The 15723-nt window shown below is 41.3% G+C and overlaps 1 protein-coding gene across 1 annotated transcript in view; it reads right to left on the reverse strand.

Annotated features, from left to right (window-relative positions):
- Positions 1–1424: 1424 nt before the first annotated feature.
- The window catches only part of LOC311498838 (sodium/potassium/calcium exchanger 3-like), a gene marked incomplete at its 5' end in the record, with an annotated part of 41135 nt that continues 26836 nt past the window's right edge, over positions 1425–15723 (reverse strand). The window contains 15 exons of the mRNA XM_084559602.1: positions 1425–1697; positions 2837–2902; positions 3125–3237; positions 3593–3707; positions 4720–4886; positions 4981–5245; positions 5671–5831; positions 7832–7965; positions 8050–8103; positions 8200–8225; positions 8568–8642; positions 9669–9772; positions 10380–10464; positions 11092–11166; positions 15329–15405. Of these exons, the coding sequence (XP_084415728.1) occupies positions 1545–1697; positions 2837–2902; positions 3125–3237; positions 3593–3707; positions 4720–4886; positions 4981–5245; positions 5671–5831; positions 7832–7965; positions 8050–8103; positions 8200–8225; positions 8568–8642; positions 9669–9772; positions 10380–10464; positions 11092–11166; positions 15329–15405 (1670 nt within the window). The 3' untranslated portion in view covers positions 1425–1544. The remainder of the gene's footprint in view (positions 1698–2836; positions 2903–3124; positions 3238–3592; positions 3708–4719; positions 4887–4980; positions 5246–5670; positions 5832–7831; positions 7966–8049; positions 8104–8199; positions 8226–8567; positions 8643–9668; positions 9773–10379; positions 10465–11091; positions 11167–15328; positions 15406–15723) is intronic.

Genomic DNA, 15723 nt, shown 5'->3' on the forward strand with positions numbered 1-15723 from the left:
CGAAGAAACAAGTCAAGAAGGTGGCATGCCACTAGTACAGGCTTCCCTTTTTCTTGATATAAATCCATATTTACTCACCAGTTCGGCATGTGAGGGGGTTTGACAACATGTCAGGACCAGTGAGCATAAAGCTTCCACTTTCCTCTTTTCAACATCCGCTGCGTTTCTACTAGCATACAAATGTTGCGATATCTCTCCGAACTATACAAAACTTATAAATTATAAATTTCTATTCTTAAATATAAACAACATCAAGTCAGTTTCCAGTACTTAGATTATATATATATTAGGTACAGTACATTGTACAGCAGAGCGCGTTCCATTGAATACACTGTACACAATCCAAAGGCCTGAAACTGCTGGTCAGACATGATCTTTGAATAAATTAATTCATAAATAAATCATGATTATGTCTTTCCCAGTAACAGTGGTATCCTTGGTTCCCCTCCAGATTGTGAGACACACACACTCACACACAAACACACTGTGCATTTGACTCTTAAGTCCGAATCTACGACTCCTATTCTAAAAAATACTTTTGGCTTTAAGACATAACAACATTACACTCAACTCAGAGACTAAAAACTAACTCTTTAATATCGAGGTCTACCGTATAGAGGGAATTTTAACATCAGTAGTTATGTGTTTAGAGTACCTGTAGACGTTCTGCAAAAGAGGAATAAAAGAATTAGATCTCTAATCCATAAAGTGACAGTGCCGGATGTCAGTTCCAAGTAGATCCCTTTCTTACGTGGGGACAGTAAAGCCCACATCTACTTGGACAAGAAAGAAAACAGCCAAATAACTCTATGTGAACAGTGTGAAATATCTAGATGCTCTCTGTCAGTGCAAAGCTAGCGCTGTGGCTGGTACAGCATGCTGCGTCGGCTGGTACTGAGCAGGGGGACGTGTTGAAGCGTTTGCTGGCAGACCAAATCACTAAAGTAAAACGTACAATATTGTCACTGTCATCGGATCATACATCCTTGCAAGACTGATCCAGTTGTGCATAAGAGAACACCATATATCAGCTAATATTAGTACTTCTATAATCTTCAAATATATACAGAGAAAGCCTTTTGTTTTTTGCTTAAAAATACCTTAAATCGTGTGCTTATATCCAAACTTGTACAAAGAGTAACAAACAATCCAGCTGAAAATCGCTGAGTTCCCTCTTCTCTCCTCTCAGTCAGTTACAGTAGCAGCTTGTTCACCAACAGTAGCCTAACTGTCGGTGTTACTACAGTTAAGTTCACTCCAGCTAACCTTGTGGTTCATCACACAATTGGCAGCAATCTCTGCTGCTGGGACTTTCTATTTGCGCATCCAGTCCAGTTCCACCCCCCCTCCCTCTCCCCTCCAAAAAAACCTCCGGTGTCCTATCCATTGTGTGTATTGCACCAAATATAAATCATACAGAGCGCTACTTTTCTAAAAAATAAAAGGTAGGAAATGTTCCAAGGCGCCAAGAAACTGGGAGCCAGGTGAGGTTTCCTCCATCAGCCAGAGGAAGAAGAAGACGGAGAAGACGGCGGCGGAGGAGGTCAGTGGATGTCTCGGCACATCGGGAGGTTGACGAAAATAAAGACGTTGAACTCGATGAGGATGGAGAAGCACAGGAAGATGGCGTACATGACGAGGCAGATCAGGCCCAGTCGCCGGTCGAGAGTCCATTTGTTCAAATGGACACCGAGAACCTGTAGGAAGAAGAGACGCTATCAGAGATAAAGGAGAGCAAGGAGAACTGACTGCAGCAGAAAAACTAGCAGAATATTTCAGACGTCAGATGGTGTAATCGAGTAATAAAACTAGCCAAAATATACTATCTACAGCGTACATGTACCTTTAATACAAAACAGAAAACAGACTAATTTCAGAAAACACCCTGAGACACCCTTTCACTTTCCTATTTCTGCCTGGACCATTTAGGGATAGGCCTACTTGTCCTGAAACCACTCCAGTGTTGTCTTAGCTGTTTGCTTCAGGTCATTGGGGTACTGAAACATCACCCAACGTGCCAATCTCAAGTCTCTGCATTCAGAAGCAGGTTTTATTAAAGGACATCTCTGTCCTCTGTTCGGCCACATTCATCCTTTCCTAGGTTCAGACCAGTCTCCGACAGCATGGTGCTGCCACCACCGTGCTTCAGTGCATGGGTGCTACCAGCAGGTGATGGGCTGTGCACACAGAGAGCAGTCGTTTCCACGAAGAGTCCTGGTGGTTGCAAACTTGTTCCACTTCACGATTATTGAGGCCACTGAGCTCCCGGAGCACACGAGTGCTTTAGAAATTGTTTTACACTCTTGACTGTGATCTATGACTCAACACAGTTTCATTGCAGATGTCTACAGAAAGTTCCTTGGACCTCATGCTTTAGATTTTGTCCTGACACGCTGAGTGAATAGTGAGATCTTCTACACCCAGGTGCCTCCAATCAGTTCAAAATAAAGCGGCTGGTAATGCTGGAAATATTTGAAACCTATTAAAAGACTATTAACACTCATCAGTGTCTCATTGTGTTGCACTGGTGGACATTACTTACTTCTCACAAATGCTGCAGTGCTTCTGTAAATACTGGAGCACCAAACTTGAATTAATCTGCGGCTGAAAATAGTCCAACAATAAACCTGCTCTTTCCTCCTGTTTGAATAATGTTTGCTAAAAACTACAGAGCCCAGCTGTTGAGAAAGAAATGACTTTGCTTTCTAAAAAGGTTTACAATTGTGACCAGTTTTTAACTATTTGTGGCATTTCTTTACAGAAACAAACATACAATAGAATATAAATGGACTTTTTCCTTAATGTCTGTAAACTTAAGAATACTTCTAGTACTTACTGTGAAGAATACTGACGCTAGCAAGAGTGCAACTGAGAATATGAGCCCTCTGCTGTTGAGATGAATCTGAAGGGACAGAACAGAGAGTTATGTGCTATCTACATATTTAAACCATCATGGTCAGAAGAGTCAAACATCGTGGTCTCTCTGTAAGGTGGTAAACTGTATAGCCCTAACAAACAAACAAACAAACAAACAAACAAACAAATAAACTGAGCTGTTCTCTCTGAACATATGTCTGTTCTATTCTGGTCCGAGTCTCCTCCGGGGAAGCCGAGAATCACTCACGATGGAGCCGTAGTCGATGCAGAGTGTCTGCAGAACCCAGGGCAGGCCCAGGCCGACCAGGATGTCAAACACATTACTGCCTATGGAGTTGGAGATGGCCATGTCTCCCATACCTGCGGCAAGGAGAGCAACACTGTCAAGGTCTGTGTGCAGTCAGCAGACAAGTCGATCATGAAACATTGCATCCTTTAACTGCACTTCTGCTTTGATTCACACAAGTATTGATTAGAACTTCCTGTAAGTGTGAGGGCTTGTTTTCGTAAAATTCTGGAGGCCGATTTTTCATGGAAGAATAACATTGTGGGGTCATTTTGTAGTTTTTGTAGTCACCTTTTGAGGGTTAAAGCTGTTCAGACTTGATTTTAGGGTAAGGGCTACAGTTATGGTTACGGTAAGGGTCAGGCATTAGGGAAGGGAATGTCAATGGACAGTCCTCACAAAGGTAGAAACACAAGTGTGTGTGTGTACCTTGCCGTGCGACTATAACACTGGCCATGCAGTCTGGGACGCTGGTTCCTGCTGCTAGGAAGGTGATGCCCATGATGACGTCAGGGATGCCGAGAGTGAATCCGATCACAGTCACCTGGAAGCAGACAGCCTGTAGTTTACTTGTTCTTCATGCAGTAGTATAAATCAGTCATGAAGACTGAGCCAAAGTCCTCACCTGGAATCAACTGTCACTAGCATTACAATGTTTTATGCACCAGTAGTGGAGGAAATGTTGTAATCCCCAGAGCGTTGTGTCAGTAAATGTATTTAGTAGATTTGTTCACTGTTGAAGATTTGTTCGTTTCACAAAATAAACATTTCCTTAACCATGTGCTCTCATTAAAATAATCAAATGAAGAGGCTGCATGGTGCCACTGTGACAAAAAATAGATGCAACAATGTTGTGCTTAATTTCTTATGCATCAAATTTGGTTGAGTTGCAGTTGAAGTTGAGATTAAACAAGTTTAATAACCTCAGTGTCACTGACTCTTTGTCTTTCCGACTTTCATTTACTCCCTGTGTAAAGTTTGGATTAGACACAGGCACAGATCAAGTATCACCAATCCATCGAGCACAAGGTTGATCAGCTGTGGAGCTGTTACTAGATCGGGTCATAAATAGAAACACACTCTAGCTACTCACTCATTTGACCCAAGAACTGTTCGTTTGCCATTTATTAAGTTGCTAAAAGAGGAACTAAATGTGGAGTGGCCCCGAGCAAAATACAATGTGTGAGTCCTTCCAAGAGTTTCCTTTTTCAGGTCAAGAACTTTTCAAACTACGCCTCGTGTACATGTATGTTTGTTTGCTAACAGCATCTTATACACAGGCATTTTTGGAACATTGCTCAGACTATTTGTACGATACCGCTACCAGCATATGAAACATGTGAATCAAACACACAAAACCATAAGTGGCACAACACAATGCTCTGTAGTTCTACTAGGGAACAGAAACACTACATGTTATCTTTAATCTTCATGTAGTTAGGGTCAGTGATTCAACAACTAATTCCTGTAGAATCTGGTCTTGGTCTAAAACCTTAACGTATTGATCCTGTCTTAATGTATTGATCCTATCAGTGAACGAGTCTGACTGGACTCACCATCCAGACCATGATGTATGAGAGGCCAGCGATCCAGATGGTGGCAATGAAGAAGGAGATCATGAACCATTTCTCCCAGCGCCGCTTGCTACAGTTGGGCACGGTGAAGAACAGCAGCAGGGACAGTGGCCACATCGTCACCCACTTCAGCTTGTTACAAGCACCGGCTGGATGGAGACGGAGAGGATAACAGATGTGATCATATGTTTGATGACAGCACTAACTGAAGCCTGTCGATTCAAGATGTCACCTGTGTCCTACCTGGAACTTTGAAAGGCACCAGAGGGCCTTTGTGGTCTTCTTCACCCTCCCCTTCCTCGTCGTTCTCGTTGTTCTCATTATCTTCATTTTCATTCTCTGTTTCATTACCGGACTCCAGTCGCTGGAGTCTGCACCTGCCGTTCAGGCCCTGCTCGCCCATCCCATTCTCTAAGCCCCGCCTCCCCTGAACCCTGGTCGCAGAGTCTGAGTCGCCATTGGTGATGCGGTTGACTCGAGTCTCCGTGGTGTTGATCAGTCTTTGTCTCTGGAACATTTTCACAGATGAAACAAGTCTATTAACACTAACTTCACATTTTGATATGACATCCTGATATTGTAAACTCATTTTATCATTCATTTAGATCATACAAAACCACAAAAATGTCCCTTAATTGATATTCTTTCCTCTTCTCTTTGTTAAAAGCCTGAATGTGGTTGTTTGGTTTGGATTTAAATCCAAACTGCAGTCTACAGCAGACAGGTGTCTGAGATATCCAGAAGTAATTTAACATTCATTCCCTTCCTTCTTCTGCTGAATCCAGACAGGGTTATTTGGTTTGTCTTTATGCTAAGACTCTGGTTTTTGGCAGTCATTTTTCAACCATAGTTGACAAAACTTCATTTCCCCTGAGTGCTGGATTTAAACTTTTTCCTCTTTGGAGTGACTTGAACAGTTTCGTGCCTATGTACCTCATTGATCAGCATGCGAGAGGCCATGGTGAGGCGGGTCCTGGGGGAGAAGTGGCTGGTGATCATGATCCTCATGCCGGCCTCGGAGAAGGACAGCTGGTGGGGGTACGCAGACAGCAGCTCGTCTACCATCAACACAGACGGCTGACAGTGGAAGTTGGCTGCAAAAAACATAACAATGTTAAAACATAAACTACTTGTGGTAGCAAGGTGACATGGATGTTAATGTCTATATTAGAAAACCAGTAGCACTTTTACAGCTTTATCCAAAAAATAAGGACCAAAACCAAACAAATTTCCCATCATCTATAGTGTTGCTTGTCCTGTTCAGGATTGCAGGAGATTGGTACTTATACTAGTACTTACTCAGTCAGAGGTGACAGGATGACAACACAGTAACACAGTATAATCAGAATCTGTTAAGGTATTTTAAAATGATCTCCAAAGCAGATCGAATAAATCCTTCTACTGTAACGACAATCACCTACAAGTGGAGTGGATTGAAAGCGGTCGCCAGTCTCTTCAGGACTCGTCGTCACAGCGAAGAACATTCCCACGAAGAACATTCCCACATTCCATCACATGATCTGCATGTTACTTAAAATCTGAACGTGTCAGTACTTGAACAACTTTCACAAATCTGAACTGCCAGGGTAAAAAAAATATTACTCTCCAAAAACATTGCAGTACTGTGCAAAAAAGCCTCAAACATCTTGCACGTGCATTTTACATGAAATAGTGGCCAGAAACTTAAGCAATAAGCCAATGTCAGAGGCTGGAGGGCAATTATGTAAAACACCCACAAGAAGTTATTTTTGCAAAAGGGAGCAATAGCTACTGATGTCAAGGGCTTATTTACTTCTTCTCTTTACAACTAAAACTCATTTTCTCTGTGATGTGGTCAATTATATCACCTTTATCTGTAGGCACTAGTTCTAAGAGACTCAAAAGTCTCATATTCATATTCTCATCTACAGAAAACTGAAATAACCTGCATCTCTTAGGACTATAGGAGGAAAGTGGATTTTACTTAAAACTAAAAGTACAATATTTTGAATCTAGCCAGGAAGCCAGAAAACTTCACTCTGTTGAGAACTGATCATGCCCCGACAAAGATCTGCTAGGTCAATCAAATCATTTGGGCGGGCTTCATGTGGTGATGGACAGAAGAGTAACAGTGACTTAGTCATTACCGTCATCTGAGCACCACAGAGTTGAATTTGTTTACAACAAGATGGTTCTTATTGTTTGTAGGACTATCCAATTATCAAACAAAGCCCACCCCCTCTGTAGCAGAGTTTCATGGAAGAAACTGAACTTGTGGCTGATATGATTGCAATCAGCTACAGTAGTGTCATGTGACAGTTCCCAATACCAACTGTGTTAGGAAGGAATAATGATCCAACTGCACTATCAGTGAGGTCAACTCCTTTAGAGATATTTCTTCTGTAGAAATCTGAACAATCATCCACTACCTAAAAATTAATAGTTTGGAAGCTGCACTTCCAGCTTCTATCTAACCAATCAGCCAATTGTCACAACGGCTCTCTTCATCAACTCCTCAGCTCACGCCATTCAACAAGTTAGAAGGATGACTAGCCAAAGCAGCCTTAGGCAGCATCTTGCACATCTTGGTTAGTTTTGTGCCCAAAGCTATAGCCTACCTTTGAGGTCTAGGACATGTTGGGTGCCCAGAAGTCCATGCATTCAAAAGCTCCGATGGAGTACACATCAAGCTGCACCAGGTGGTATGCTACTACTATCATCTGTCCTTACAGACTACTGTATATTCCACAGAGTGCTGGCTCTGGAGAGCTTTATCATGTGGCTGAACTTCTCCACCATCAATGCAGGGATCAATTATTTTTCTGTGGGGCTCCAAACAGGAGCACTGGACCAACTTCACTACGTATACACAAAGCCAAAAGTCTGCCTTGACATTGAGAGTCAATCCGAGGCAAGACACACAGAACATTCTTATCTTTTTTTACATTCATCCTTGACTGTTTTATCTGGTAGCAGAATAAAAATAGATTAGAAATGATGGCCCTGCTGCCTTTATATTTATGCTAATTTTGGTGTGCAGAGATGAGCTGCTGCTACAACCTGCAGAGGCTTTTTAGAGGACAAAGCCTTGGCGAAACAGAGCACACTGTGATACCTTTCTTAAGTAGGACTGCAGTAGCATCACACGTGACATTATCCTCCAGATCAGTGCTTCCTGTCAGTCCATTGGCCAGATTCACAGAGCTCTTCTTTCGACGGTCGAAGTAGCGATGTGCCCTGCCGTTGAATCTGATAATGACAAAAGATCATGGACTTAATAATGAAACGCAACCGACTGGTTAAAAGAAAGACTTATATGATGATGACACTCACTTCATGATCAGGATATAAACTGCATACATGAGGACCAGGACAAGAGATTCCCACCTGTACACAAACACGAGATACATTTTCATAGTCACTCATTTAAAAATCATATATATTATACATATTAAGGGTTCGGTTGTAAACACCAGTACGCACCAGCACACCTTCTCATCGTAGATGAACTGAAGAGGCAAAACACAGAGAACACAATGGGAAATTAGGGGGTGGGAGTGAGGCAGTTTCTTTAATTCTGCATTTGAGCATCTCTACCTCTAGAGGGCATAAACAATCCAGAGCACAGACAGAAAAATTCTTTCATTTAATACCTCTCTATTTACTCTGTGCATTGCACTTGGGTAGTCTACTCTTAAGAGACACTGCTGAAGCAGAAAAAGCAAATAGTACTGACACTAAAGCTGTAAATCATGACCTGCAATTTCAAATGAATAGGCTCCACAGTGACTGTGTAAGCGCATGTGTCCACACTGTGTATTTGCACGTGAGTCTACTGTGTGTACTCTTACCGCAATGAGGGCTATGATAGAAAATGTATAATAAATTGAATCCCGGAGTAAACCCCAATGAGAGAGCTTCACTGCCTGCAAGAAGAAAAGAGAACAGCATCAGTTCATACACTCTCACAGTAACACTTGCCTCTGTGTGCAGCAGTGTGAGACTGAATCATTTCTACACCGATATTGGACTCCTGAATCACCGCCACTGAAAAATCCACTTGCAAGGTTTCATCCCTTGTATCAAGGTTGCCGGTGTGTTTATGGACTTTATGTAATCAGATACAATGCAGCAGCCCTCAATGCAGTGACCAACGCTTTAAAACACTCCTACACCGTTCTCACTGTAAATGTAAGTGGAAGGTCAGGAGTCACATCTTGAATATGCCACTCCTAGCTTTGGAATGGTTTGCTGCTGTGAAGCAAAAACCGAGCACTGTGTCTTACAGTAGGAGGGACCTGCTATGAGCATCCAGACAAAGTTAATAACCAGTAGTGAGGTGCCCTGACTGGACCTGAAAATGATTTTGCTGCACCCCTATCCACCAAGCTCCATTCCAGCGCCCGTCTTTTCCCCTCATTATCTCTGTATGATTACATAATGTACAATCTGGGATTGCATCACTGTTTGGAGTCCAGTGCATATATTTTTCAGAGCAGAGAGCTTATCCCTGCACTATGCTCATTTCCATGTCCCTGGCATGTCAGGCAGCATCAGACAGAGCCTGGACTAAATCATGTTATCACTGGATCTAAAGCAGAAAAGAGAAACAAACTCCCTGTAATCATAGTGATGTGATGTTGCACATGTGGCTGTGCACAGAGGAGAATGATGAGGCAGTGGAACAACACAAACATAAAGCAGAAAAAAAGAACAAGCGCATGTTTATAGGTGAGAGTGCTGCCAGATCCCTTAATTCATATATTTGATGAATAAAAAAAATAGCTCACATTAACAACTGCTGTCACTGTTTGGATAAAGACTGTGTCCTGCACCATTCTCCACGGATGAACTCCGCTCCGCTACTGTGTTTACATGGCTCAGCATTTAAAGGTGACATTAGGCTGCTGGTTGTTGAAAATGTCACCAGGTCAGCTATGCTGACATCATACCTGGCCAGCGAAGAAGCCACACACTCCGATGATGCAGAGGATGTTGAAGACGGCCGAGCCCACAATGGTCCCCACACCAACGTCACCTTTGGTGATGAACACCCCTGAGGAGAGAATGAGCCAGCACAACACACAAGCACACACCATGAGTCCATATAAGAGCTCAAAGATGTATTCTACTCATCCAGCTGCAGCGAAGCATCAACATAAATATCTATGCTGCACTGCTGAAACTAGATAGATAGATAGATAGATAGATAGATAGATAGATAGATAGATAGATAGATAGTAGATAGATATGAGAATGATGAATGATTTTTAGGAGATGTTACACATCGTAATACAAAATAAAATAAAGCTGAAATAAAATCGAAATCGGTATCTGTGATTGTCATTTAAAAAATACAGAAATGCAGTGTGACCCTGCAGCTTTTGATGTTCTTCATACTGTTGAACTAGACAGATTTGTACCACTGAGAGCATACATGATCAAAGAAGAAAAAAAACTTATGGCCTTTACCCACCAGCAGCTGTTATATAAGATGACTTTAATGTGATTCATTAAAAGTGTCTTGGGATAAAAGCATTACTTTACATCCATTAAGAGGCAAGCATATTTCTTCCATAACACGGCTTCAGCAAGGCACCATGAGCTTCTGCTGGTGCTGGGGAGGTACAGAGATGGACGGACGGATGAAGTAAACATTGTACCTATAACGGACGTGAAGAGCTCAGGAGCCGAGCTGCCAGCGGCCATGAAGGTTGCACCTGCGACGTCCTCGCTGAGATTGAGACGCTGGGAGAGAAAAGAACCAGAGACAAATTATGTTTAACCAGGAAATGCTTAAAAAATCTAAAACATCTCTTAGCTCCGCATATGTACATTATAAAACATATGACACACACAAAAAAATGTATAAAAGTCTCGTTAATTGGTTTTAAGTACCAAAATACAACAAAGGTCTGTACAGATTGTTTATGGATGTGTGAAAAAGAGCCAGGGAGAGTAGAAATGTTTGCAGTATTAATTAATCATAATCTTTTAATCTTGTTACTATAATCTTGTTCAGCAAGACAAAAACAGAAATATATTTCTATCGTTTAAACATGGAAACACATACCCGATGACAGAACTAGGTATTATGCAATGTTCTCCTTTCTGAAATTATGTAGATAAAGAACATGTTCAATGTTATGATCAATGTCTTGCTGTATTGATGTATTACAGTATGTTTTATATATCAGCAGTAAACTAAATGCTGATGGAACACAAACACAGTTCTCAAATTAGTTTCTTCACACAGACTTTGGAAATAAACACCCAGCTGTGAGAGAAAGACACTCCTCACTATCTGAGTTTTCAGTTTTTTCAGCTGAACCCCGAAGTTGGTTGTTTGAACTTGGACAGCCTGCTACTTCGTACCTCACATATCTTCTCCAAGGAGGGGACGAAGTAGTCATCGCAGACAAGGGCCAGAGCACAGAACATATAAATGGTCTGCAGAGAGAGAAAGAGTGATAAATAGAGGTGAGAGAACCGGGAACATGTTGCCTGATATGATTTATACATATGAAATAATAGGGTGAGAGGAGTGGTTCAAGCTGCACATAGCTGTGATTTATCAGCCGATATTTTAAACTGGGTCAACAACAAGTGGTGTTGCTCACCATCTTTCACTTTGACTTTTTATTCTACTTCAAACATCCCCAAATGCCTCAGTAAAGAATACAACTCAGCTCTTACTGCTGCATTAAAGTTCTATATAAATGATCATGAAAAATGAAACAGCGAGTCTCGAAACAGAAGGCCACAGAGTCGGATCTGATCACATGCAAATTCAGTGCAGTACATTAACTGGTCCGACATAAAACATTCACGAATAACAAACCTCTGGGAGCACGCTATTTACATTTTTAAATAGGGAAGTTAGTTTTCACTTTTAAAACATACTGGCATTAACGAAGCCCAGGAGGGGAGGTTATTTACATGACTCATCCTTATTCGTTTGCTGAAATTAACAGTCTGTAAGTACTATGCTGTATGTTTGTTTAATAAACTGTCATATAGTTCCTCAGCCTGTTTTCAATATGAACATTGCTCAGAGGTTATGTAGATTGTTCTCCTATTTTAAAGCATATTTCAGCATTTTTTTACTAGTTTCATACTGTATATTTCCAAATATTTTTACTAAAAATCTTATGGTGGCTCACTTTGGGATATGGTTTTGTTTGAAGTGTCATTGAGAAATACACGGAAGTGGACAAAGGAAGCTTGTCCTCATTGCCTGGATCACTACGAAAGAGATTAAAGCGTCAAATTAGTCATGACCTTTTTTATTCTTTGGACACACAAAAGATTTGAGACACTACTTCAGTATTTATTAAACAAATTTGCCTCTGTTTGATGACTTCCTTAATTTACCTACCACAGAGTGTGAATGCAGTTTCACTTAAAACAAACTGACTTCAAGAAAATCCATATTCTTTAAAAATAAAACAGTTTATTTTACACCTACACAAAATTTGTTCATTACTCCTGCCTTAATTTTCATCTAGTAAGAGAGACTTAATGTTTAGTCAAGCTTAAAAACAAATATCTTTTATGTATAAAGTAAACAATAATGGGCCTAACACTGAGCCTTGGGGAACCCACCAAGTAAAAAATCTTCTAAAATGTACCTTGACTAATCTTAACAAGTCAGGAATCATTATACCTGTGAATCATCCTCTGTATAGCATACACATGTGCACATGCACCACTTTTCCTTGGTGTTATATTATATATAGAATACAGAGCATTAAAGAATAAAGAAAGGGTGGAGATGAAAGACAGATATTGATGATCAAGAGTGAAAATGTCAGGTAGTGACAACAGATTGGAAATGAAGGAATGACTATTCTTGCACTCTGTAATAACGAAGCCTGTCTACAACCTGCTTACAGAAAGACTGACATGGGGAGCTAATTTCCTTTTTCTTTTTGTTCTCAATGATGAATTATATTTTACTGAGCAGCAGGAGTTCTTCAACTTCCTGTTTCAGAAACAAAATGTGAGTGAATTAAGTTCTCAACAGCCATGTGAGAGTTACGGCTGAGGTCACACACTGAATTACTCCTGAGTGCCATAAGATCAAGGCCATCAGACACTGGGATGGAGATTTCTTAATTCAAGAAAAGCCAAAGGTCAAAGGTCATATGTAATCCCGATAACTGGGTTTAATCTGGATTTAGAGTTGAGGTGGAGAGCAAGAAAAACAGCTATTAGTATTTTAAGCCTTCTGTAGCTGTACCAGTTTGAGCATGTGTGAACATCTGGGGATGCTGAATGTTCATTTATTTCTATTTGAGTCAGTCCTTAAATCTGTAACTATTTTTGGACCTAGAGAGCAAATATTTTCTGAGAAGTGATGATGCTAGCATTAATTGAGCTGTGGATTGGGATTGGAGGGGGGTGAGCAATACAGCTGTCAAAAGAACAGTACAGTTCAATAGTGTGATATTAAATTCGGAAATAAAGGTTTCATTGCCTCAAGATCAATTACAACCTTCACACTGGAATCCAATCATAACGGCTTCACTTGTGGGTGCATCACAAGACAAAAACAGCAGGAGCAAATCCAATATTTGAATCAACATCCCTGAACCAAAACCACATGCTTCTTCAAATGCAGCCTTATCCAGACAACATAAACCACAGGGTGACACAGCATCTGCTCTGTAATTTGTTTTATTATTATTATTGTTTTCTTGTTGTTTGTTTCTTTCTGTGATTTGGCTTCATACATATTTTTATTTTCATCTTTATCCAGTAAATTAGCGGAGAGATAATAAATGGCAAGAACTGTCTGACAATCAGTGAAGAGGAGAAGCTGCAGGTGGAGGGAGGCCTGCTAGCACGTTTAAACAGACTTTCTCTGAACTGTCATACATTTAGTTTATTTTTAATTTGGCGGCATTGTGGTTCCTTACATGCAACAGATAAAGGAGGTATGAAGGAACTGTCTGAATAATAAAAAGGAGGAGCAGCTGCAGGTTGTTCAACACAAAATTAACATTGTTAAAAAAGGAGCGTTTAACATGTAGCACATTTTAAACTGAATAACTGTTCATTTAAATAATTAAATGCAATTAAAGTAAGTAACAAACAAAAGGTTGCCCTGATTGTCCTTCCTCAATGCTACACACAAAGACTTGCTTTTTAAAATATTGAAGCCTACTGGAAAACGCTACTTTCATTCGCCTTCCTGCAGCAGGGAAAGGATAACTCAGAGGGTGAGACTATGAGCAGTGACACCCATTAATATCATACATGGCAAAATGGTCCTCTCCGAGATTCCTGGCTCTCTGTTTATGCAGAGCCGAGTTCTCTGGAGAGGCTGCTCTGCTGACATGAGCTTCCATTAAAGTCAGGCCCTCAGCAACTATCAGCAACAAGGCAACATGGGTCACTGTGTACTAGAAGACTCTGCATGCCCTCCGCCACTCAAACTGGAGTGACAACAGAGGTGTCCCATCGTAGCCTTGATCTTGCATACTGACACCAACTGGGCCATGATGGAGAGGCCAGTGTGGCTGGTCATGTGTGTGTTCAACAAATGACATGTTGCCAGAGGGAAGAAGACTTGACAAGCTCTGCTGAAACAGATGCCAACTCTTTGAGCCCCTGAATCCTGGTTGATAGCCTGGAGATGCTAGTGACTGAGGTTATCTTATCATTGGAAAAATCAGGTGCTGGCTTTGACAGACACATACATTAGACTCCTCTGACATCTGAGTAGTTTTATTTTTTGTGCACTGCTTGTGGAATATCCAGGCATCCTATTAATTTAAAAATAATTTGAAGAAACATGGCAGCTGGAGAAGTAAAGTGTTGTGTTGTTGTTTTTCTGGACAACACCAGCTGCATTAACGTGGCCTCTAGTATTCTACTATAATCTAAATCAAAATGGCACATGTAACCACTAATCAGAACAGACTAGTCCAATCAGAATAAATTTTCAATCAGATCAAGATGGCTGGTGTAAACCTTCAAAACCTTTCACAGGAAAAGAACAGAAACATGGAGACGGCAACACTCTGGTAACACTCTGCTTGGATTTCATTATCATTATTATATTTCAATCATTCATTCATTCATCTTCTGTAACCGCTTGTCCTGTGAAGGGTCGCGGGGGGACTGGAGCCTATCCCAGCTGTCATTGGGTGAAAGGTGGGATACACCCTGGACAGGTTTCCAGTCTATCGCAGGGAGACACAGAGAGACAGACAACCACTCACACTCACATTCACGCCTACGGCCAATTTAGAATCACCAATGAACGTAGCAAGCAACTTTGGACAGTGGAAGGAAGCTGGAGTACCCAGAGAGAACCCACGCAGACACAGGGAGAACATGCAAACTCCACACAGAAAGGCCCCAGATGGAATCGAACCCAGAACCTTCTTGCTGTGAGGCATCAGTGCTAACCACCACGCCACTTTTTGAGATTTTTTTCATTCATTCATCTTCTGTAACCGCTTGTCCTGTGAAGAGTTATTACATTTCATGTGTGTTTTAAGCCAATAAAGACAAAAAATACCTTTGCACGCAACTGAATAGTCCAACAACAAACCAGAGCAACAAAATATGTGACAAAGCAAAAAGATGAGGGTTAACTTACACACAGGACATGCAAGGCCACGGCTCCTTCTGTTCTCTCTTTGTTCGTGAACAAGTCAGAAGGGAACTCGTGCAAAGCTGCAAGAGACAGAAACCAAGGATTAGTAAAGTTCATGTACAGCGCGTGTGTGTGTGTGTGTTTTGACAGAGTGTGGCACAAAGAACATATTTCTAGTGCCCAGCAGAGAGGTCAAGCCCACGAGCACAGAAACCCATTGAACTCATGTGTACTGACAAGGAGCCTTGCCCAGAGTACCTTGCCCAAGTGTCTGTGACGGTCTATCAGTGGCCTGCCAAGGACTGTGTACAAGCATGCTTCCTCAGAGAGCGACAAAAAGAGACAAGAACACAGGGTTTCACATACAATGTTAATACTATGGCAGCCCGCCAGGATCT

Source organism: Chelon labrosus (assembly GCF_963514085.1).
Source record: "Chelon labrosus genome assembly, chromosome: 2".
Classification (NCBI taxonomy): Eukaryota; Metazoa; Chordata; class Actinopteri; order Mugiliformes; family Mugilidae; genus Chelon; species Chelon labrosus.